This window comes from Cucumis melo, chromosome 9, assembly GCF_025177605.1.
Source record: "Cucumis melo cultivar AY chromosome 9, USDA_Cmelo_AY_1.0, whole genome shotgun sequence".
NCBI classification, from domain to species: domain Eukaryota; kingdom Viridiplantae; phylum Streptophyta; class Magnoliopsida; order Cucurbitales; family Cucurbitaceae; genus Cucumis; species Cucumis melo.
This window is the reverse complement of record NC_066865.1, coordinates 7,321,962-7,345,988: the sequence shown is the minus strand read 5'-3', so window position 1 is coordinate 7,345,988 and position 24,027 is coordinate 7,321,962. Positions and strand designations below refer to the sequence as shown.

The 24,027-nt window shown below is 32.9% G+C and overlaps 1 protein-coding gene across 1 annotated transcript in view; it reads left to right on the top strand.

Annotated features, from left to right (window-relative positions):
• Positions 1-8,130: 8,130 nt before the first annotated feature.
• The window catches only part of LOC103503415 (DNA polymerase epsilon catalytic subunit A-like), a 35,097-nt gene continuing 19,200 nt past the window's right edge, over positions 8,131-24,027 (top strand). Inside the window, 34 exon segments of the mRNA XM_051089523.1 lie at positions 8,131-8,362; positions 8,788-8,964; positions 10,063-10,127; positions 10,215-10,274; positions 10,376-10,471; positions 11,263-11,344; positions 11,776-11,993; positions 12,129-12,215; positions 12,346-12,480; positions 13,016-13,138; positions 13,785-13,868; positions 14,083-14,247; positions 14,346-14,522; positions 14,635-14,748; positions 14,960-15,063; positions 15,538-15,657; positions 15,760-15,901; positions 15,972-16,066; positions 16,392-16,497; positions 16,598-16,677; positions 16,761-16,937; positions 17,060-17,144; positions 17,259-17,339; positions 17,413-17,556; positions 18,027-18,122; positions 18,312-18,467; positions 18,469-18,513; positions 18,659-18,713; positions 18,847-18,989; positions 19,056-19,507; positions 19,910-20,057; positions 20,143-20,340; positions 20,437-20,511; positions 20,596-20,786. Of these exon segments, the coding sequence (XP_050945480.1) occupies positions 10,382-10,471; positions 11,263-11,344; positions 11,776-11,993; positions 12,129-12,215; positions 12,346-12,480; positions 13,016-13,138; positions 13,785-13,868; positions 14,083-14,247; positions 14,346-14,522; positions 14,635-14,748; positions 14,960-15,063; positions 15,538-15,657; positions 15,760-15,901; positions 15,972-16,066; positions 16,392-16,497; positions 16,598-16,677; positions 16,761-16,937; positions 17,060-17,144; positions 17,259-17,339; positions 17,413-17,556; positions 18,027-18,122; positions 18,312-18,467; positions 18,469-18,513; positions 18,659-18,713; positions 18,847-18,989; positions 19,056-19,507; positions 19,910-20,057; positions 20,143-20,340; positions 20,437-20,511; positions 20,596-20,786 (3,968 nt within the window). The 5' untranslated portion in view covers positions 8,131-8,362; positions 8,788-8,964; positions 10,063-10,127; positions 10,215-10,274; positions 10,376-10,381.

Sequence of the window (24,027 nt, the reverse complement as noted above, 5' to 3'; positions counted from 1 at the left end):
AGAATATTTTTTTAAAAAAATTCTTATGGTTTTAGGGATACATGGATGCTCACTATAACTTTATTTTTATTATAAAGATTAAATTTATCTTTGCTTTTAAAATATTGATTATTATTATTTTCAAAAGTTTTGTCCTTTATTTTTTTTTAAATATTGATTTTTATGGTTTTTTTATAATTATTTTAATTTTCGCTTTATATTAGAGTATATTTTTAGACTTTTATATTTAATTCTTTTCTAAACTTTACCTAAGTCGTGACAGCATGTAGTATCAACTATTACTACAATTTGTTGACGCATTTTGATATATATTTCAACGATTTGTTGTGTTGGAAGTGCTCCCATTTCTTGTAGTGTAAAAAGGACTAAAGTAGAGAAACATTAAATTACTTATAGGTTATACGTTGTAATTTCATATTCAAATCATTAAATAATTTTATAAGAAAACTATATATTTTTTTTTAAAAAATTAACTTTTTATTTTGGCTTTCGCGTTAAATATAGGTTTGGAAAAAAATTATCTACCAATTAAATCATCAAAATAAACTTTAGAAAAAGAAACTACAATAAATATTTACCTATCACATAACGGGAAATTTGAATAAATATTGTAGTTTTGAAAAATATTTAGAAGAATGTGGTAGTTGTAGTTTCTCTCAACCCAAGACATTCTCTCTCTCCAATGTTTTGGGTTTAATACTTTTTTTAATTTACATTTCTTGTTTAAATTTCTTGTCTCCCTTTGTATTCATTTTAATAGTTTTGTCAAACAAATTTAAATTTTGTTATTGTCCTTCAATATTAAATTTTATATGAATATTTTTAAATAATTAAATAATTAGATGAATCGTTTTTAATACTAACGTGTAATTAAAAAATTAAATGTAAATTAAAATATTTTTTAATAACCAAATTACATTTATTTGATTGATAAAAAGAAAATCAGATAAAAGAAAATTGATGTGTTCCACAACCCGGACGTCGTCGATTTCGAGCTGGTTGTCGACGTCGACTCTTAACTCTATGTTGTTCTCGGTCCTCTTGGTTCTCTGGTTCTTGTTGGTACTCTTGTCGATCTGATACATCTGCAGGTGCTTCATGATACAGATATTCATTATGTTCCCCACAGCCACATCCGTGTCCATGCATGTAAGAAGTTGATGGACCGACATCCATGTATGAAGACGATGGATCGACTGCATCATAATATCTTCTACCGACCTCAGAATCACAAATCCTACTCCAAATGTTGGCATCATCGTCATCAGACTACCATAACTAGTTTGGCTCTGTGTTTGTGTCGTATGAGGCACTTCTTCCACATTATGGTAAACTTCATCGAGTTCAGCTTCTTCCACTTGAACACGTGCCCTATGAACTGGTAGAGGTACAATAGATACATTGTACATATTATGTATCTCCTCCATGTACCTCAAATTATTATTACATATATCAAGGACTTGTTGTGGATCATCTGCTACATCACGAAGTCTTGCGTTGTTCAATCTCTATAAATTGTAAAAAAAAATTAGAAATATTTGATTGAATAAATAATTTAAGTAATTATACAATATTTAAATATGTACTAGATGACCCACGACTGCTCCTAGTCGAGTGATGTAGAGCCTCGTAATATTATTATACCAATGGATGTATTCTTGAGTCACATCCATATCAAATTGCTGAATCGAAACTCCTATTGCCATAAATCTTCTACGAGATCGCCATCGCACTACTAAATGTGCAACCCTGTCGGACCAATCTATAACTTTCAAGTCAATGTTATGTAGAAGTGGCTCAGTATTGCATACTGATGGGATATTTTGTTTAAGGCCGAACTGTCTAAGCACCCTATCGGGATGATGCCACTCACCAATATGGAAACATATGAAAGGACTGATGGCCCGCTATATATCTTGACAAAATTTGGCAAATTATCAATCACATCTTTGTAAGACTCCCAAATAATCTGAAACATCACGCATTACTTTAAAAATAAATAAATATATGTTTACTAATGAATAAAGAAATTAAAATTTCAGTATCGACAAACCTGATCACGTTGAAGAAGGTCGAAAATGTACCTATACTGACTAACTACATGAGTAGCCGATCTAGTTACACAAAATTGGTCTCTCTAACTGGATTAATAAATTAAATTTTAGATTTTGATTTAGGGGTCTTTTCAAAAATATAAAAAAGCGGCAAAGTATTTACACTGTATAGAACAATTTCGATCGTTTAATTAATTGGGTTACACGATCGTTTAGATTTGGCTACATGATTGTTTAGATTTGATTACACGATTGTTTAGATTTGGCTAAACCAAACCTAAACCATTTTTTTTTCAAAATTTGGTATACGATCGTTTAGATTTGGCTACACGATCATTTAGATTTAGGGTTCCAAATCTAAACGATTTTTTTCAAAATTTGGTATACGATCGTTTAGATTTGGCTAGAAGATCATTTAGATTTGGCTACACGATCGTTTAGATTTGGGGTTCCAAATCTAAACGATTTTTTTTTTCAAAATTTGGTATACAATCGTTTAGATTTGGCTACACGATCGTTTAGATTTGAGGTTCCAAATCTAAACCATTTTTTTTCCAAATTTGGTATATGATCGTTTAGACTTGGCTACACGATCATTTCGATTTGGCTACATGATCGTTTAGATTTGGCTACACGATCGTTTAGATTTTGGGTTCCAAATCTAAACGATTTTTTTTTTCAAAATTTGGTATACGATCTTTTAGATTTGGCTAGAAGATCGTTTAGATTTGGTTACACGATCGTTTAGATTTGGGGTTCCAAATCTAAACGATTTTTTTTCAAAATTTGGTATACGATCGTTTAGATTTGGCTACACGATCGTTTACATTTGGTCTACGATCGTTTAGATTTGGTATTTTGTTACATTTGTGTAAGTTTCTCTTTGATTTAATTATATCACTCATTTAGTATTAAACTATTGTTTGATATAAATTAAAATAAAATAGCATACCGTGAACCAAGTGCTCGTCCAGGTAGTAGATAATCATTTGCATGTGTAAGCTGTGGAGCTATTGTGGGAAATCGTTCCTAAGTCCATATTTGAAGAAGTATCAATGGACCAGCAATGTCACGAACATCTCGCTTCGATGCTTTGCATAGTTGTCTACACATCCATGCCAAGCACGCTCCACCCCACGAGTATCGACCCGCCTCATGTAAATCACCCAATAGTGGCAGGAACATCAGATGCAAATAACTACCTGATTAATCAAAAAATAGACTTCCAACTATTAATTGTAAAATGTATGCTCTTGCATATCTGATCATGATTCCTCTTCTGCATCGTCATCAAGTCCTGGAAATTGTGAAGCCAACCACGAGAGATTTAATCTTGATCCCTTTATTTTATTAGCAGGTGGGACCACACCAAGTAACATCTAACATAAATTTATCCAGTCTTTATGCACTTGACTGATAACAAGTTCTCCATTGACAAGTATCCCTAACAATACTTCTACGTCCTGTAAGGTGATAGTGCACTCTCCAGTGGGCATATGAAACGTATGCGTCTCTGGTCTCCATCTCTTAACCAGTCCAGTGGGCATGATATCCAAATTTTGTTTTCATGTCGGACTGTAGTTGTGCGATACTGATTGATAGTTTTTCTTTTACAGCATCACAAAACTCTCGGGCCATCATTCAAGAATCCAATTGTACATGACTCTGACTGAGTTCGGAATAAAAACACGTGTGTTGCTAAGGTAATTTAGTAATCTCGAACATACCATGTGCTTTTTTCTTCGATGCACGAAGCCTCCACGTGCACCATTCTACCCACTTCTTACATCAAATTGCCCAAATAGTCGGTGTTGATTCCACTACCTCATATGGTGCATGAATCTTAATGGCAAAATATTTTACCATATGTTGAAGTGTTTCTTTATCTTGACATATCATTCCCTTATACAGTTCTGAATTGTCAACAACCACATGGACTACAATCGGGTCGTGTTCACAAATACTATCTATTACATCCATATCTATCTGAGTGAGTGTATTTGATGGTAATTCATGTTCACGACCATCAAAGTCAAACTCTTCAAACTCATCATCTGTTTTTGTTCGAAAGTCCATATATTCATTATTAGTCACAATTTCTTCATCGTCATATACCGACGATACAACTATTTCAGAATCAGGGACAATAACCTGAGTTCGATTTTCGAGCTGACCAAATGGTTCTGAATTTAGGTTTATATCCAAACCCACTCTACTCACATTGACATATAGATGCACCATGTTCGGGATTAGCATTGCAATTGAAAACATAGTTTTCATTGCTTGTTCATTTGGTATAGGGAATGACATAAACCTTAGTAGTCCCGAGGGAGTTAGATTTGGATGTCTATATATAATTTCTATATCACTTATGCATATATCTATACCAACTGATGATCCTACGACTTCAATAAATTGTTCAAAGACAATTCCACTGTTTACACTTATGGTAAAACCTCCACAAGTTGGTTGGTCATAATCGATTCCATCAATACCATCAATCATATTACCATTCATAAACAACATAAATCCTAAAATTTTGTCCGCCATTTTCTAAGAAAAGAAAAAAATGAACAATATATTATAAAAATATAAAATAACAAAATAATTTTTGATTATTTTACAACAAAATCTAATAAAATTATGTTTTAAAAAATTATGCTTAATAATTAAACATAAATCTAAATACCTTAAATTTAACAAGATCTAACAAAAATTAAAACAATTATAACAAAATTATCTTTAATTATTTAACCACAAAACTAACCAAATTTAATGTTTAACATAACTAATAAAATTTAATAAAGCTTAATTAATTAAATATAAATCTAAACCTTTTTAATTTAACAAAATCTAATAACAATTAAAATAATAATAACAAAATTATCTTTAATTATTTAACAACAAAATCTAACAAAATTATGTTTAATAAAACTAATAAAATTTAACAAAATTATCTTTAATTATTTAAAGACAAAACTAACAAAAATTAAATAAACATAAATCTATAACCATTCCCTTTAACAAAATCTAACAATAATTAAAATAATAACGATAATAAAATTAAAGAAAAACATACTCTGTCACCGATGAGGGAGATCTCGTTCTTCGTTGGAAAGAAAAAGAAGAAATAAGTAGTGGTTAATTCACCGGAAGAAAGAAAAAAAAATATGTGGTAAAGAAGAAGATTGGAAAGAGATGAGAAAATATGTGGAGAAGAAGAAAATTGGAAGGAGATTTAAAGAAAGAAAAATGATCATATGGGTAGTATTTTTGATGGAATGGCCGTGAAAGACCATTCGCGCAAGCAAAAGAAGGCAGAGGCGCCAGAAAGAAGCAAGCGTGAGATTCGGATTCTTTTTTTTTCAACGTAGGTCTTTGTTTTGTTTTGTTTTTTTTTCTTAAATATGGGAAAAAATCGTTTATACCAAAATTTGAAAAAAAATCCAAATTTTGATTTTTTTTAAATTTGAAACCACAAATCGTCTTTCTTCTTTTCTTTTCTACGCAGATGGTGTATAAAGAATCTTAAAAAAATTGGTTAGATATTAGAGTAACCAAAATTAAAAGATCGTGTATAAAGAATATTGGAAAAAAATCGTTTATACCAAATTTTGAAAAAAAAATCGTTTAGATTTGGGGGCCAAATCTAAACGATCGTGTAGCAATATCTAAACGATTGTATACCAAATTTTGCAAAAAAAATTAAATTTGGAACCTTAAATCTAAACGATCGTGTAGCCAAATGTGAACGATCGTGTAGCCAAATTTAAACGATTCTATACCAAATTTTGAAAAAAAATGGTTTAGATTTTGGGTTTAGATTTGGGGTAATCAAATCTAAACGATCGTGTACCTAAATAATTAAACGATCTGTACCAAATCGCGTTACCAAATATATTACGCGCATTGTTGATGAGGCATTTTTGGTATTTTACACGGTGTCCTTTCCATCACCCCACCTTTTAAAAACTACAATATTATAATAAATATTTTCAAAACAACCATATATATCTAAATATTTTTCTTATTTACTATATTTAAATAAAAGGTCCACTTTTATATATTCACGTAGGGAACAAAATATCCATATTTTATAAAAGTGTAGTTTGATATATATTCGAACAAATTTTTCAAAAAGAAAATTAAATTTTTAAATATTCAAGTAATGAACAAAATTAAAATACATATATATCGGGAAACTATTGTAAATGCAACAAAACACCAAACTATTGACTGTCCGTGTAACAAAACCCATAAAATTAGCCATTTTTTAAATATTCCAGGTTTTCCATTCCATATTTATTTCTTCCGCGATTCGTCTTTCTCCTTTATTTCGTCTTCTCCGTTATTCCCTGCAATTTCGTCTTTCTTCTTTCCTCTTTTTCTTTCCTGCCATTTCTTTCCATCATATTTCTTATTTTTTAATTCTTTATTTACGTCGTTTAATCTTTCAGTCATTTTTCTTCTTTTCCTCATCTTTTTTTTCGCTTCGATTTCTTTCCATTGCCTTTCTACTTTTCTTTTTTTTTTTTTTATGCGTTTGCATTTGGGTAACCAAATCTAAACGACTTTGTATAAGACTGTGTAAAAAAAAAAACAAAATCTAATGTGTATAAGACTGTGTAAAAAAAAAGCAAAATCTAGAAGATTGTGTATAAAGAATCTTGAAAAAAAATCATTTAGATTGGAGTAGCCAAATGTAGTAAAAAAAAGTAAACGATTCTCTAAAAAAATAAATAAAAAAAAATCATTTAGACTGGAGTAGCTAAATGTAAACGATCGTTTAAAAAAAAGTAAACGATTGTGTAAAAAAAATAAAAGATTGTGTATAAAAAATCTTGAAAAAAATTCATTTGAATTAGAATAGCAAAATGTAAACGATCGTGTAAAAAAAGTAAAAAAAAAAGTAAACGATCATGTAAAAAAATCTAAACGATCGCGTACCAAAATAATTAAAAAGATCGTGTACCAAATTTTAAAAAAATATCATTTAGATTTGGAACGATTTTGTAACAAAATTAAGCGATTTTGTAACAAAATTAAACGATGAAATTGAAAAACCCATATCTAAACGATCGCGTATAAATTGTAGCCATATCTAAACGATCAATAACCAAATCAAAACAATCACAAATATATTAGACGCGCGTTGTTGACGGTGTGGTTGACAGGACATTTTTGGTATTTTACACGGTGGGTCTCTGGGCTTTTTCCATTTTCGGAATTGTTCTATTTTGTCGTTTTTTTATATTTTTGAAAAGACTCCTATATATATATATATAATAGTTTTCTTTTGGAACAAATTTCCTTAAAAAAAATTAATAGATTTTTAAAAATCCCTATATAAATTTATAGAAAAATTCTTATAGATAGCAAAATATTTAGTTATCTCTAATAATTTCTGAGATTTGATTGAATAAAAAATATTCATCTTAAATAAATAAGATTTTTTCTTAAATCTCCTTTTTGAATTTAGTTTAAGATGAATTAAAATTTGAATATAAAATTCTCTACATAATTGTTTTCTTGTTTGTCTGATTTTAGTTTGTCGAAAGTATCTCTCTTACTTTTCTTTTATACTTTGTTAGTAATAATTTGGTTTTTTTATAGATAGGTATTGACATTTTATCTAATTTTTTCTTTTTATAATTATGACAAACAAAATACTTTTATTTTAACGTTTTCTTATTATCAATGCAAGGTTTTTAACTCATAAAAAGAAAATCAAATTTCATTCAAATAAATGTAAGTTTTATTTCAACTTCTATATGTAAGGTGATGAAACAGTGCAAAAACACTACTAGTATATATAATTATTTGGAGAGTCGTTTTGAGAAGTATTGCCATGATCTTTTATCAAACGCTTAAGGCGAATTTTGAATGTTATTTAGTAAACAAAATAAGCCTTTAAGTTTTGACCTCCAATGTTTGAATCCCTATTGCTATTGGGCTGTAGTAGTATAGTACACATGATTTTTATTAACATAAATAAATAAGAAAAAGGAAGCAATAATTATTGGGATTTTAAAAAGTTATAATCCAATATCTAAGGTAAGGCCATGAAAAAGAAACTTTCCATGCAAAACACCCACATATTAACTTTTTCTCTTCTTCATTCTTCCCTTCACTTTCTTCTTCTTCTTCTTCTTCGTATGGCTTCTCCACTTTGTCATTTGCTTCAGAATCCTTCGACTCCCTCAATTCTTGTTTCAATGGCTTCTTAACTTACTCAGCGTTTCTTCTATTTTACTTCCGCTTCCTCCACTCTCTCACCGTTTTTTTTCCCTCTTTTTGGTTAGTGGTCGGTAAGGTTTCTCCACTTCTTGGCGATATACTTTTAAAAGTTAGGTTTAAATAGCTGCATTATTAGTTAAATATATATCTGTTGTAAATTGAAGATTTCAAAATTTGTTGCTTACATAAAACTTCTATTAATTTAATCAATTATATATATATATATATATAAAATTTGAACTACGGTAATTGTTGCAGCTGGGTGCCGATATCTTTTCCAAGAACCGAGCATAACTTAGCTTATTATATTTTACCAACTATCAACAAAAGCATTAAAAGTTTGAATTCAACGAGTCAAAGTTGGGCATAATTAAGATATATATCATCCATATCAAAAGTTAGAAGTTTGAATTCCAAATTTTGATTAATTAGTACTTTTTTAGCTAATATAAAAACATAATTTAATTTTGGTAAACTATTGTTTTTTTTCTTTCAGAGGATGACCAATCAGATGAGGAGTAGTGTAAACCGAAGGCGAGACTTCACAGTCAACTATAAGTGGAAGAAGAAAAGGATAATCCAGTCAGTTGAAGAGGAGGTTGAATCAAAGTTTGGATTCAATCTCTTCTCTGAAGGCGACAAGAGGCTGGGATGGTTGCTCACTTTCACTCCTGTAAGCGACCTGTGTAACTAGCTCCGTTCCATAACAATTTGGTTACTGACTTTCTGTTTTAAAAAATTAAGTTTATAAGCATTACTTCTACCAATAAGTTTCTATATTTTCTTTATAAGAAGCAAATTTCATTGATGTATGAAATTTTTAAAATGAAGGGAATAAGCCCAATCAAGGAGTTACAAAAGAGTTATCCAATTTGTCAAAAGATTAGTAATGTAGATTATATTAAAAAATGATCAGAAGAGAACCGTAGGGGAAGGGGTTGAGACTACCCCAAAGAGCTAGTGAATAAGAGCCTTCCGATTATTATAAATCATAGATAGATATTTTTTTACAAAAGTATTTGGTGTAATTTATGCACCACCAAGAAGCTCTGTGCTGAACAACAGTCCAAAAAGAATCAAAGGAAACAAACTTATCTTCAAAAGAGCTTCCCTTTTCATTGAATAGACTGCCGGTATGTCCCTTCCATGAAATCCATATGAAAGCATCCACATAATCCTCTTTTCATTAGTGAAGGGGTGGGCGGTGAAAGTATATGAGAGAAGACTAATATGCGTTAAAAGTTCTTATTGTTAGCAAAACGAGGAAGTTGATCTCATTTAGAAATTGATTATCTTACTCTATTAGTTTTGGGGAACAAAACAAGAGAATAATAGCCTGACAAAAAGCGTGGTCCAAATCTCGATGGGAAGAGCAGTGGACTAGCCAGAGGAGGATGATATCTCCTTCAAAAATCTCTGCAAATTGACAGTTAGAAATTTTTATTTCTTAACGAAGTACTCAAATGAAAACATTGACTAGGGATTCAAATGTTCATTCAAGTGTTTCATTGAGAAAAATGAGAATCATAATTGAAAAATTAGGATGAAACGAACATAAATTTGACAAACAGAAAACTAAATGAAATTGTTATCAAACGGAGGAGCTTGAGTCACAAGAGTTAACTCTGTGGATATATGTATATTTCCAAACAAGTAATACAAGTTAAACTTTCATTGAAGTTCATTGTGTAATTGTAGAATATATTTATCAGGCCATGATACTCAAACAGAATACATCATTAATATTTTATTCAAAATTGACAATTTGCAGTCATCTTGCAAGAATGAGGACACTGAAAAAATCTTCAGTTGCATCGATCTTTATTTTGTACACAGGTGAAAATGGCTTAACATAAATGTTTTTGATTGCATGGAACCAATGAATTCAAACTGTAACTATTTTTTTTTTTTTGTTTGGTACAGGATGGCGGCAGTTTCAAATCAAAATATAAGTTTTGTCCTTATTTTTATGCAGCCACAAAAGTATGTAATCACATACAGAAGCCTTGTTTGCTTTTTATGGTTATATCATGTTTTGGTACTATGTATTGACAATGAGGAGAATAATGATGTAAATGTTGTAGAAAAAAATGGAAACTGATGTGGAGGCTTATTTGAGACAAGGTTATAAAGGTCAAATAGCTGATATTGAGATTTTAGAAAAAGAAGACCTTGATCTTGTAAGTTTGCCATGGATGCCGACTGACATCTTTTGCTTACTGTATTTATGCTTTTAATGCTCATCTTCTTTAGTGGTGCTGCCAAGCAGAGTATGAACTTGTAAGAAATCAGTATTATATCTTTTAGACCTGCTTTACTAAACTAAAATTCATGTTTGCTTCATTAATTACTTCATTGAGAAATATTTGGACTCTATATATGTGTGTATATATGCAGAAGTTTTAATGCTTTTGTTGATAGTTGGTAAAATATATGATGCTGCAGAAGCATATGATTCTATTTTATTTGGGAAAAGGTGAACCTTAAGAGGTTTAAGTTTCATATGCATTGTAGAACACAAGTTTTGTAATTCTTTTAGTATCACTTTTGTTAAATGTTTCTGACATTAGGTGATCAGATTTATGAGTAAATAATTGATTCTGATAATGCAAGATAATTGATTAACGAGCATGTTTCTTACAAAAAGAAAAACTTTTTCATGATCATGGCGTGGTAATTTAATTTCTAATATATGCTATTGTTCAAATATAATTTAAAAAATACACCTGCATAGTTGGATGTTTAGGACCTCAAAAGTACAAATAATGGAACAAATATTGAAGAAATGCCCTTTTAGGTTTAACTTTTTCTTCTTCTTCTTCTTCTTTTTTCTTTTTTTTTTTTGGGAGGGGGGGGTACCATATAAACGTTCATCCTTAGTTCTCATCAAGACGTGTAACTGTTAACATTAATTAGGTTAATTTTATTTCCCTGTCTTCGACTAATTTGTCTCTTGATTTACTGAGAACAGAGGCCTCAAGATTTTCTAGAATGTATTGTTGATCTTCGAGAGTACGACGTTCCTTACCACGTTCGCTTTGCAATCGATCATGGTGATTTCTCATTTTTTTTCTTAAATTAGATCAGTATAAGCATGTCTCTAAATTCGTTTCTTGATTTTGTCTTTTTTTCTTTTCATCACAAGAAACATATTTTTCCATTGATTAAATTAAAAAAAAAGTTATAGTAGAAGTTGCAAGAACTTCCAAAAGTGAATATATACAGCTCAACCACAAACCAAATCCTAGGGAAGCATCATCAAGAATCTTAGAAAAACACCAGATGAACAAACCTAATCAACTTTTACTCCATTCCTCTTCACATGTGGGATTTCACAGTCCAAGAACCGATAAAGAATCTGCTAAACTTGTCTGCCATATACCTTTTTGACATAACCTCATCTGTGGCCTTTACTAAGGAAGGGTTGGGCAACTTTTTTTTTTTTTTTTTTTTTTTTGTCATTTGACACAAATCACTTCAACAGATTTGCGCTGTGGACAGTGGTACGATGTGAGTGTATCGAGCACTGGTATTACTCTTGAGAAGAGAAAAGATCTTCTACAACGTGCTGAAGTTCGGATATGTGCATTCGATATTGAGACAACAAAACTACCATTGAAATTTCCAGATGCTGAATATGACATGATAATGATGATCTCCTATATGTTTGATGGACAAGGGCACTTGATTATCAACAGAGAGGTATTGTATGTTATGTAATGAAAGCAATTTGTTCAATTCATAGTACTTACTATAAATATGGTTTGGTTATGCTTAGTTCTTTCTTTTCTGGCTTATGCTATGATACTAATCACGATTATTTTATAATATCTGCAGTGTGTTGGAGAAGATATTGAGAATTTGGAATACACTCCAAAACCAGAATATGAAGGGTTCTTCAAAGTGAACAATGTGAAAAATGAGGTAAAGATTATGTTCTCATGTAGCTATCCACCCAGTTTTCATGATGTGGGGTTTGATAATATGTGTTTACTTTTCAGTTATTGACCTTAATTTTTTTTAAACTTGAAAGTTGATTTAATCACATTTGCAGTTAGAGCTTCTCAGACTGTGGTTTGGCCATATGCGAGAGGTGAAGCCTGGTATCTACGTCACCTATAATGGCGACTATTTTGACTGGCCATTCCTTGAAAGCAGAGCAGCATATCATGGACTTAAAATGAGTTGTGTAAGTCCTTTGTTTGATTTAATACCACTTTATTTGGAGAAACAGCTTCAATTATCAAGTACTATCAGTTCAGAAACCTTTCTTGTTTCCTTCAGTTATGTTCACTAGTGAAAAATGCTAAAGAGCTAACTGCATTCTTATAGTTGTGGATGTGGAGCTTCATTTTATATTTGAGTGGTTTAGAATTATTCTGTTTCTGCTTGGAACCTCTAATTGTGATTGTTGGTTTCTTTCTGCATTTTTTGGTATTAGAAGTACTCTTGACTTTTTTCAGCATTGTGGAGTTAAACTTCTTGTGTATATATTCTTCTGCACACTGAAATTTCATGCTAATTATAAGTTGGTATATGCATATATCAACATCAAGGTGAGTTTAAAGTCGGTAGCTTTTGATTCAGAGATTATTCTTAGGCCACCTTTTGCGTTTTCAGTTACTTTCTAAATTTGGTTTTGATTTCAACTTCTCAATTTTCTCATGCACAAAACATGAGAATGACTCTTTTCTCAATGGATTTATTTCACTTTGAACTTTTAGGAAGTAGGATTTCAATGTGACAAGAATCTGGGAGAATGTCGTTCAAAATTTGCTTGTCATTTGGATTGCATTGCCTGGGTAAAGCGTGATAGTTATCTTCCTCAGGGTAGCCATGGTTTGAAGGTATAAAATCTAAATTTGGATCTTTCTTTTTTTATTTCTTAATGATCATGAATTTATAGGTAATCCTGATTAATGATGCTATGTCATATGAGTTGGGGAACATTACTTTCCCGGAAAGGGTTTCCATGCTACTGCAACTTTATATTCTGAATGACTATAATTCATAGCTTCCTTCTTTCTTCCTGATTTTCTGTGGTTCCTGTTTTTATTGTCGAGGAGTCAATAAAAAGGAAGTTAGGTTGTAAATAATGAAGTTCAATATTTATTCAATATCTTTTATGTTCATATCTTATTTCTGAAATAAATAAACCAATGGAAGAGTAAGCAGATAGAAAAAGAAAGAAAAAAAATCCCTACTCAGATACTGTGTCTGCCTTGTTTCCCGGTCTATTGTGATTCAATGATCCGAAGAAAACAAATGAGGAAATAAAAAAAATTTGGTTCTCTCCAGACAATACAGTTACAGTGATATGTAGAGAATCCTCTATCTTTCTATGATAAATAAATACATGGTGTCATAGTCCCTTTGCGAGCACCCATTGCCATCTCTCTCTCCCTTGAGAGAGTTGGAAGAAATGCAGGTGCTGAGTGTCTTCTATGATAAAGAACTACTTCTAGATATTTATTGTTTTAATCTTATGGTTAGGCTGTCACAAAAGTGAAATTGGGGTACAATCCTCTTGAAGTTAATCCAGAGGATATGGTTCGGTTTGCAAAGGAAAAGCCTCAGGTATGGAAATGTGAGTTGATTTCTGTTGTTTCTATAGCCAGTTTCTCCAAACAATTGCATTTTTCATAACTCTCAACTCTACTCGTTAATTTTTATTTATTTCTTAAAATTTTTAGTCTTGTGAGTTGTGATTCTAAGTTTTTTGAGTGTCTTCCTAATAGCTGTTTACCTTGTCATTGAAAATGTTACCTTGTCATTGAAAATGTTATTGCAGATGATGGCTTCCTATTCCGTTTCAGATGCTGTTGCTACATACTACTTGTACATGACCTATGTTTATCCTTTCATTTTTTCGCTAGCAACTATCATTCCTATGTCACCCGATGAAGTGTTGCGCAAGGGAAGTGGAACGCTTTGCGAAATGCTTTTAATGGTTCAGGTTAGTTATTATTTTGTCATGGTTATGTCTGTTCATCATTATCTTATTAGACCAGTGATTGGTTTTTTACCTTTCTGGTAATTTTTTGTTTTTAACAGGCTTTCAAGGCTAATGTCGTGTGTCCTAACAAACATCAATCGGGTGCAGAAAAGTTTCATCACAATCGGCTTCTTGAAAGTGAGACATACATAGGTGGTCATGTAGAATGCCTAGAGAGTGGTGTATTTAGATCTGACCTACCAACCAGTTTTAGACTTGATTCATCTGGTTATGATGTATGCCTTATTCATGCATCTCAAGCAAATTCCCCTGATCATGTGTTTCTTTCAGTAATTTAAAACTACTTGGGTGCTTTAAAATCACTCATTCCATTATTTGGCTTTTCAGCAATTGATAAACAATCTAGATCGAGACTTGCAGTATGCCATTCAAGTAGAAGGAAAGATGGACTTAGAATCAGTGTTGAACTATAGTGACGTGAAGAATGCTATTATGGAAAAGGTGCTAGATCTTTTTGATATTACATCATTTTTTTTAAATGGCTCAATAATTGAAGTTTCTTTGTACGAACTCAAAATACTGTTTTGCTTTACCTGGAAACAAGATACAGTTTTGGTGGTTTAGTTTCCAATTAAATACTATGTCCATCTTAAAATACACAAGGATGCCATTTCTTCTTACTACTCCTTTTGTTCTCCCATTTGACACTCAGCTTATTCGATTGCGGGATGAGCCTATGCGTGAAGAGTGCCCTCTAATCTATCATTTTGATGTAGCTGCAATGTATCCTAACATCACTTTAACAAATATGCTTCAGGTGACACAAAGTTTCTTTTTCCTTCTAGTTTGAAAATATTTTATTTGTCTTTTTTTGAATCAAGTTTGTATTTGGTAATGATGGAAAATGCAATTTCAAGTTTTGCAAAAAAAAAAAAAAAAAAAAAAAAAAAAAAAAAAAAAAAAAAAAAAAAAAAAAGAAAAAGAAAAAGAAAGAAAAGGGTAAAATCCTCTGGCATCATGTTACAAGTCTATTGAAGATACTCTTGGGAAATTTAAGCCCTCGTGTTTGATTATATCGGGTGGCATTTTGTTCATGAAAAATTGATTGTTTTGCTTGCTTCATCAAGTAGCTTAGTCTATACTAAGTATTACTATCCAACTAAGAATAAATTATTGTTTTGATAATCACATACAGTAAAATTACTTCCTAAAATTATTCTTTTCCTCAATCTTCTAAGCATTAGTTACATGTTCTTGAAGGGATCGACAACTTATACTTGTTTTATTCCTGCCGCCATCAGTAGTAACAGATGAAGTTTGTACTGCTTGTGATTTCAACCGTCCTGGAAAACCTTGTCTACGAAAACTTGATTGGGTTTGGCATGGAGAGGTATTCATGGCTAAAAGAAGGTTATCTCTTTCTCTCTCTCCCTCCTCGTATTTTTTCATCTGTCGTTAGTTATCATGAAGTGACTTATTGAAACTGTGTTTTATCACTTTTAACCAACTCAGCGACTATTATCATCTGAAGAGGCAAATTGAGTCCGAGTTTGTTGGTGTCGGTAATGTTTGATTGTCAAAACAATTTCTTGAACTTCCAAAGTTGGAGCAACAAGCAAAACTCAAAGAGCGTTTGAAAAAATACTGTCAGAAGGTTTATTGTCCTCTGTTTATTGAATATCTGAAAGTATCTTTTTGACATATATTAATCCTAAGTCTTTTAGGCCTACAAACGGGTACTTGATAAGCCAGTCACTGAAGTTTGAGAAGCAGGGATCTGCATGAGGGAAAACTCCTTCTATATTGACACTGTTCGTAGGTAGGTGAATTCTAAGTTAGAAGTTAATACATTATCAGTTTTTTTTCTGATGTGGTGCTTCTTTTCTTATTGATTTAAACAACTATGTGTGCAGATGATTAAAGTGGTTTCATCCAAGGTTGAAAGAATATACAACCCTTACTGGAATAAGTTTATTTTCAATGCTCTACTTGATATTAGATAATGTTGAAGGCAATGTATATTAAAAAACACTCGTCAATAATTTAACAAGATAGATGGATGAATTATCTAGTAGACAGGATGTCTGTTACTTTCTTGTCCAATTGCATTGGAGTTTGATATACATATTTTCAACTTGTCTAAGTTTTCGAGATAGAAGATATGAATACAAAGGGCTCAATAAAGTTTGGAAGGGGAAACTATCAGAAGCTAAAGCAAGTGGAAATTCAATCAAGATCCAAGAAGCCCAAGTATAGAAATTATTTTACCTTCTTGATTTAAAACGTTGTCATTCTATTTTTGTCATTACCAAATGTCTTGGTTTACATTTTTTTCTCACTATTTTTGCAGGACATGGTGGTTCTGTATGATTCATTACAACTTGCTCATAAATGTATCCTTAACTCCTTTTATGGATATGTGACGCGAAAGTAAGTTTGTTTTGGTGTATTTTATGATTTTGTTGTCGAAACTCATGTCATACCTTATATATAAATTGAATCTTACGTTCTAGGGGTGCTCGTTGGTATTCAATGGAAATGGCTGGGGTTGTTACATATACTGGAGCAAAGATCATTCAGAATGCTCGTCTGCTAATTGAGAAAATTGGAAAACCGCTAGAGTTAGACACTGATGGTATTTGGTGTGCACTACCGGGATCATTCCCAGAGAGCTTTACCTTTAAAACAAAGTAAGAATTAAACTTTCACAGCTCACATGTATGATTTGCAATTAGGACCTTTGCCTCACTCTTTTTACTTTTAATGATTATCAAAAAAATGATGCCTTGTCAAATGAAAAAATATATTTCAGAGATTCAAACAAGTTGACGATTTCATATCCATGTGTTATGCTTAATGTTGATGTAGCAAGGAACAATACAAATGACCAGTACCAGGTGAGTTTGGGACTTCTTTATTTATTTCTTTTAACTAGCCTTGAAGACCACAGGTATTTTCTGGATCACTTGTGACGTGAAGCTAACTTTCCAAGTACTTCAACTGTTTGACAGACACTTGTAGATCCTGTGAGGAAAATATATGAAACGCGCAGTGAATGCTCAATTGAATTTGAAGTGGATGGACCATACAAGGTAATGTAGCAATCTACTTTCATTTGATTAAACTACTTTTGGAGTCAAGACGTTCATGTTGTTTATAGTTTAGGCAATGATTCTTCCGGCCTCCAAGTAAGAAGGCATTTTGATCAAGAAGAGATATGCTGTCTTCAATGATGATGGAACTCTTGCAGAACTAAAAGGCTTTGAGATCAAACGGAGGGGGGAGTTAAAGCTCAGCAAAGTTTTCCAGGTCTTTCTTGATATTGACCTGTATATAATCGTGTATTTAGTTATTTATTTATTATATATTGTTTGTAGATTTATTTGTATCCTTGTTTAGGCCTATCTAGATAGTTGAGATAAGTTGTTATTATTTAGATTTTATTCTAATTTTTATTTCTAGGTCTTAGTTAACCCTAGTTTAGCCTAATCTAACTTATCACAGAAAAACAAAAATTTGTTTTGTTGGAAATTGCACTGAAACAGCCCCTTGATTTCTTTTGGATGGGAAGGCAAGAGAAAATGATGATAAATAATCCACTAGAGAAACACACCGCGTATGAAGATTGAGAAATTGCTAAAATAGACTTGCTTTGGGAATATTGGCCTGAGAAAGACCTACCATTATGCTTTATTGATGCAATTCACACTACACCACACCAATGTACAATCTCTAATTTGTAGCCTTTTTTTGTAATAAGTATATTTTCAAACTTGTAGGCTGAACTTTTTGACAAGTTTCTTCATGGTTCCACCTTAGAGGAATGTTATTCAGTTGTTGCATCTGTTGCAAATCGCTGGCTTGATCTTCTAGATGTAATACAGTGAATTCAATTTTCTATATTAAATCCTCTCTTTTCTCCAAACATCCCTTCAAGTCTGAAGTTAATGAGGATCTTCCATGAAAAATTATCTATAACCATAAGAGTTAAGGATACGAACAGCTTTTAATTCCATAAATTACTAATGTATGAATTGCATCAATTTTTTTTTCTTTGGCCTCAGAGTCAAGGAAACAACATTGTTGATAGTGAGTTGCTTGATTATATATCTGAATCCAGTACCATGAGCAAGTCTTTGGCAGACTATGGAGAGCAAAAGTCTTGTGCTGTTACCACTGCAAAACGTCTTGCTGATTTTCTTGGTGATACAATGGTCAGATATAAAGGGCCTACGTTGCCAATATATAGTTGCAAGTGAATCCAAGGTATGTGTACAGTGTATGATTCTAATCTTAATAATCCAAGTTTTGGGAACAATTGGAAATAGCTTCAATTATGTAGCATTGAACTAATGACATATAATACGAGGAACACTAAAGATAATTCATTCTCATGGTGGTTATATGACAGGGAACACCTGTAAGTGAGCGTGCTGTTCCTGTTGCTATATTTGAGACTGATCCAGGTAAAACATTCAAAGTGAATTTATTTGAAATGAATCAAGTGGTTGTACAATTTTTGGAGTGGATTTATTTGAAATGAATCAAATGGTTGCACAATTTTTTTTTACTATAAAAATGACTATTACTAAATTACAGAGATAATGAAATTCTATGTACGCAAATGGTGTAAAATTTCTTTGGAAGTTGGCATTCGATCTATCATTGACTGGTCCTACTACAAACAACGCCTAAGCTCAGCCATTCAAAAAATTATAACAATTCCAGCTGCCATGCAGAAGGTTGGCTTCTTGTTATCTATTAATGTAATCCAGATTGTTTTCTTACTAAAACAATATACTTTTTAGGTTTCAAATCCTGTCCCTAGGGTGGTCCATCCTGATTGGTTGCATAAAAAAGTTCGGGAAAAGGATGATAAATTTTGCCAGCAGAAGCTATTTGATATGTTTGCCTCGTCAAGCAGATGTAAGTATTCAGAAAACAATGGTGGTGCTAGCAGCAGCAAACATGTGATGAACGGAAAAAATTCTTATGATATTGGAGACTTTCAAAAGAAAGCTAGTTCTACAAATGGCTCCAAACCGGTTGTTCGAAGCTACGACATTAGAGCCCTGAAACATTCAGTTACAAAAGATAGCCAAGTAGATTCCATGATGCACAAAAAGTTTAAGGGTGTTGGATGTGATCCTTCTTCACCATTTCATTTCAAAGACGTTGATAGAAATGTGGATTACCATGGATGGCTTGAAATGAAGAAACGAAAGTGGAAGAGTAATTTGGACAAGAGGAAGAAACAAAGGTATGTAGTACGTTATATTCAGTAAGATAATCTATACAGACTGATTTTGGAGGCTGAGAATTTCCATGCAATTGGTATATGGTACCATCTTCAAAATTTAAAATATTGATCAATGAAGAATACCTTTCAAACAATGTAAAGGGAAGATTTATGCAATGAGTTACAGAGAGATACCGAGTGTCTGTCATTTTAGTAAGGCATCTCTTTCTCTTGGCCTTTTCTCTTTCTATAACCTTCAACTTTCTTGACTCTTGTAAGTCCTAATGAAATCAAGTTCTTGTATTTGATAGAGAATAAGAAATAAAAGCTCTATGTTGGTGTGCCTTACAGTTTTCGAGTTTTATCATATTTTAGACATACGGTGGCAGTCTGTGTTTAAGCAGGACGTCATTTTCTTGGCAGATCGGTAGATTTCTGGACTCCACTTCCTGCTACTGATGTTTCACGGGAGTTAAATTGCGCTGTGAATGATAAAGAGGCTCCCGGAATAACAGGCGTTGGCTCGTATTTCAAGAGGCAAGAAAAATCTATAACACACTGCCATTGGCAGGTATTTTAGTTTTTGTTTATTTTTAATGTTTGTCTGGTTATATTAATCATCTTTTACTCACTTGACTTCAGAATTGTATTTTCAGATTTTACAGCTTGTTCATAGTTCACAGAGTGGCCAATATTTTGCTTGGGCTGTTGTTGAAGGAGTTATGCTAAAGATTCCTGTTATTATCCCTAGAGTATTTTACATTAATTCTAAAGTACCCATTACTGAAGAATTTGTCGGTAGGCGTGTTAACAAGACTCTTCCCCATGGCAGGCACATCTATAACCTTTATGAGGTATCTTAAGATTGTTCTTGAAATGTATTAGATTATGCTATACGTTAATGTTCTGTTTGAAAATTACTTACTACTTTTGAGAAAAAAATATTACAGGTTGTAACTGATGAAGGTCAATTTAGGACACAGAGTAATAAACTTGCTGCCCTCTTTGCAGAACCAGAAGTTGAGGTTAATATCTAACTTTCTTTTCGGTAATTGCTAAATTATTTTGATTATTTTTCCGCGTAGATTCTGACGATGTTCTTGGATCAGGGCATCTATGAAAGCAAGATACCTTTGGAGTTCAAGTCCATCCTCCAGATTGGTTGTGTCTGTAAAGTCAAGAAAACTGCTAAAAGCTGGAACATTCAAGACGGGTGGAGTCTGGATGAACTGCAAATGAAGACTACAACAGAATGCAGTTATCTGGAAAAGCTAATTCCTTTCATCTATGTGTATAATAGGTAACTTTTTAACCTTTTGGTAATTTTCAATCTTAACATAATATCTACTTGTGTCTTCTAGAAAACTATCTTTATTTAAATGTCTTCTGCTTAATATTCTGATAGACCACCTATCATACACCAATATAGTAGAAGAGGAAAGCAAGAGAAGAATAGCTCAAGTGAGGGTGAATGAGTCTTTTAATATTTTTTAGGGAGGGTAAATGAGTCTTTAGTATGCTTTTAGTTTAGGTCATTCGTACTGTTAGTATAAATAATGTTTGAGTTGGGAGGGAAAGTCAGTTATGATCTGAGAAGAAGATTGACTTTTCTGTTTCAACCTTGCAAGATAGGTTAACAGAGAGAGTTCTGTTCGTGTTCATCGAACCGATGTAGTTCAATTCGATTCTATCATTCCTACATTCTTGTAATTAGTTTTCATTTACATTAATAAACTACATTACTTGAATATACGTTCGGGTCCTATCATATTGGTATCAGAGCGTGTTCGTCCTGGACAAGCGAAAGAAGATGACGAAGAAGGTAGAAGAACGAGTTGAAGTTGTGGAGTTGGAGATTGCAAGTATTAAGGAAAATCTGCAACGATTACCAGAACTTGAGGCAAAATTAACGAAGCACATGGAGCGAGTGAATATACAGAATGAGAAGAGTCAACAACAGCAACAAATGATTCTGAATTATATCGAGAGCATGATGAAGGAGCAGTCGACGCCGATGAGAGAATCAGACGGATCATCAAGTAAGGCGAAAACTAAGGTCCGTGAAGTCTTCGAAGAACCGAAATCAAACAAAAAGGAGGATGATGAGAAGAATAACGATCAGAATAAGTTTAAGAAAGTTGAGATGCTAGTTTTCAACGATAAAGATCCGTATTCATGGCTCTTCCGCATGGACCGATATTTTTAAATCCATAAGTTGACCGATTCGAAGAAGATGATAGTTGTGACGATCAACTTCGAAGGACTTGCAATGAATTGGTATAGAGCTCAAGAAGAACGTGAGAGATTCACAAATTGGTTGAATTTGAAGGAAAGATTGTTGGTATGATTCCGATCCATTAGAGAGGGATCAATTTGCGGTTGATTCTTGAGAATTAAACAAAAATCATCCGTGGAAGAATATCGAAATCTCTTTGATAAGTTGATGGCGCCATTATCAGACTTGTAAGACAGGATGATTGAGGAAACGTTTATGAATGGTTTGTTACCGTGGATTAAGGCTGAAGTTGAGTTCTGTGAACCGGTTGGTCTAGCTCAAATGATGCGGTTGGCTCAGCGAGTGGAGAACCGGGAAATCATACGAAATGAAGCAAACTTGAAGGGATATGCGGGAGCAAGTATTATTCTTCCTCCTCAATTATTGCTAAATCAAATGTGGTTGCAAATACTAGTGATAATAAAGGCAACACTACGTTCCCAATGAGAACCATTACCTCAAGGGGATTGACGGCTGGGGCTGGTGAGAACAAGAAGGAAGGGCCATCTAAACAACTCTTTGATGCTGAGTTTCAGGCCAGAAAAGAAAAAGGACTATGTTTCCATTGCAATGAAAAGTACTCCTTCGATCATAAGCATAAAGCCAAAGAGCAAAGAGAGTTGAGAATGTTTGTAGCAACAACCAATGATGGGGAGATGGAAATCATAGAAGAGGCAGAATCTGAAAGAAAGAGCTGAATGCTGTTGAGTTAACTGAGGAGGGCAGAGCAATTATGGAATTATTGATCAATTCTATTGTAGGTCTATCAAACCTTGGTATGATGAAGGTGAAGGGAAGAGTTCAAGACAGAGAAGTGATATTACTAATTGATTGTGGTGCTACCCACAACTTCATCTTTGAGAAGCTGGTAAATGAATTGCAATTAGCCACTAAAGATACCTCACACTATAGGGTTACACTGGGGTTTGGGACAGCAATAAAAGAGAAGGGTGTGTGCGAGGCAGTAGAATTGATGTTGAATGAATTGAAGATGATAGCAAACTTTCTGCCATTGGAGTTAGGGGGAGTGGATGTGGTATTGGGCATGCAATGGTTATACTTATTGGGTAAAACGGAGGTAGATTGGAGGAATTTAATAATGATATTCATATCAGGGAAAGAAGATAGTGATAAAAGAAGATCCTCGCCTAACTAAAGCTAGGGTGAGTCTGAAAAATATGATGAAGTTATGGGATGATTTTGATCAGGGATTCTTAGTTGAATGTCGTGCGTTAGAAGGAGGAATATCCTCAGCTGAAGAGAGTGAAATAGAAGTACTAACAGTGGAGGAGTCAGTATCGATAGTATTGAAGAAGTTTGAAGATTTCTTCATGTGGCTTGAAACCTTGCCCCTAAGAAGAGATATAGAGCATCATATTCATATCAAAAAGGGGACAAATCCAATGAATGTCTAGTCCTATAGATATGCTTATCTGCAAAAGGTTGAGATGGAGAAACTTGTGGATGAGAAGCTGTCATCAGGACTTATACGTCCAAGTACAAGTCCCTACTCTAGCCCGGTACTACTAGTTAAGAAGAAGGATGGAAGTTGGCACTTTTGCGTAGATTATTGAGCATTGATTAATGTCACCATACAGAAAAATTTCCCATACCAGTAATTGAAGATTTATTCGATGAGTTGAATGAGGCAGCCTGGTTTTCGAAGATTGATTTGAAAGTGGGGTATCATCAAATCCGGATGTGTGTGGATGATATAGAAAAAACTGCATTTTGGACTTATGAGGGACATTATGAACTCATGGTCAATGCCCTTCGGTTTGACCAATGCTCCTTCAACATTTCAATCGCTAATGAACACCATATTCAAACCGTACTTGAGGAAGTTTATACTAATATTTTTTTATGATATCCTAATCTACAGCAGAGATTTTGAAGAGCATCTTCGACACTTGGGGCTGGCTTTGGAAGTGTTGAGGAAGAATGAACTGTATGCCAACAAGAACAAATGTAGTTTTGCAAAAACACAAGTAGACTACTTGGGGCATATTATCTCGGATCAGGGAGTTGAACTAGATCTAGAAAAAATTCACGCTATCAAAGAATGGCCAATGCCTAAGAAGTCGGGGGTTTCTTGGGCTTGATAGGGTATTATCGGAAGTTTGTTCAGCATTATGGGACCATAGCAGCACCGTTGAGCCAATTATTGAAGAATAGTGGGTTCAAGTGGATTGAGGAAACTCAGGAAGCCTTTACAAAATTACAGAATGCAATGATGATGTAAGACCTCCCATATTGCATACATATA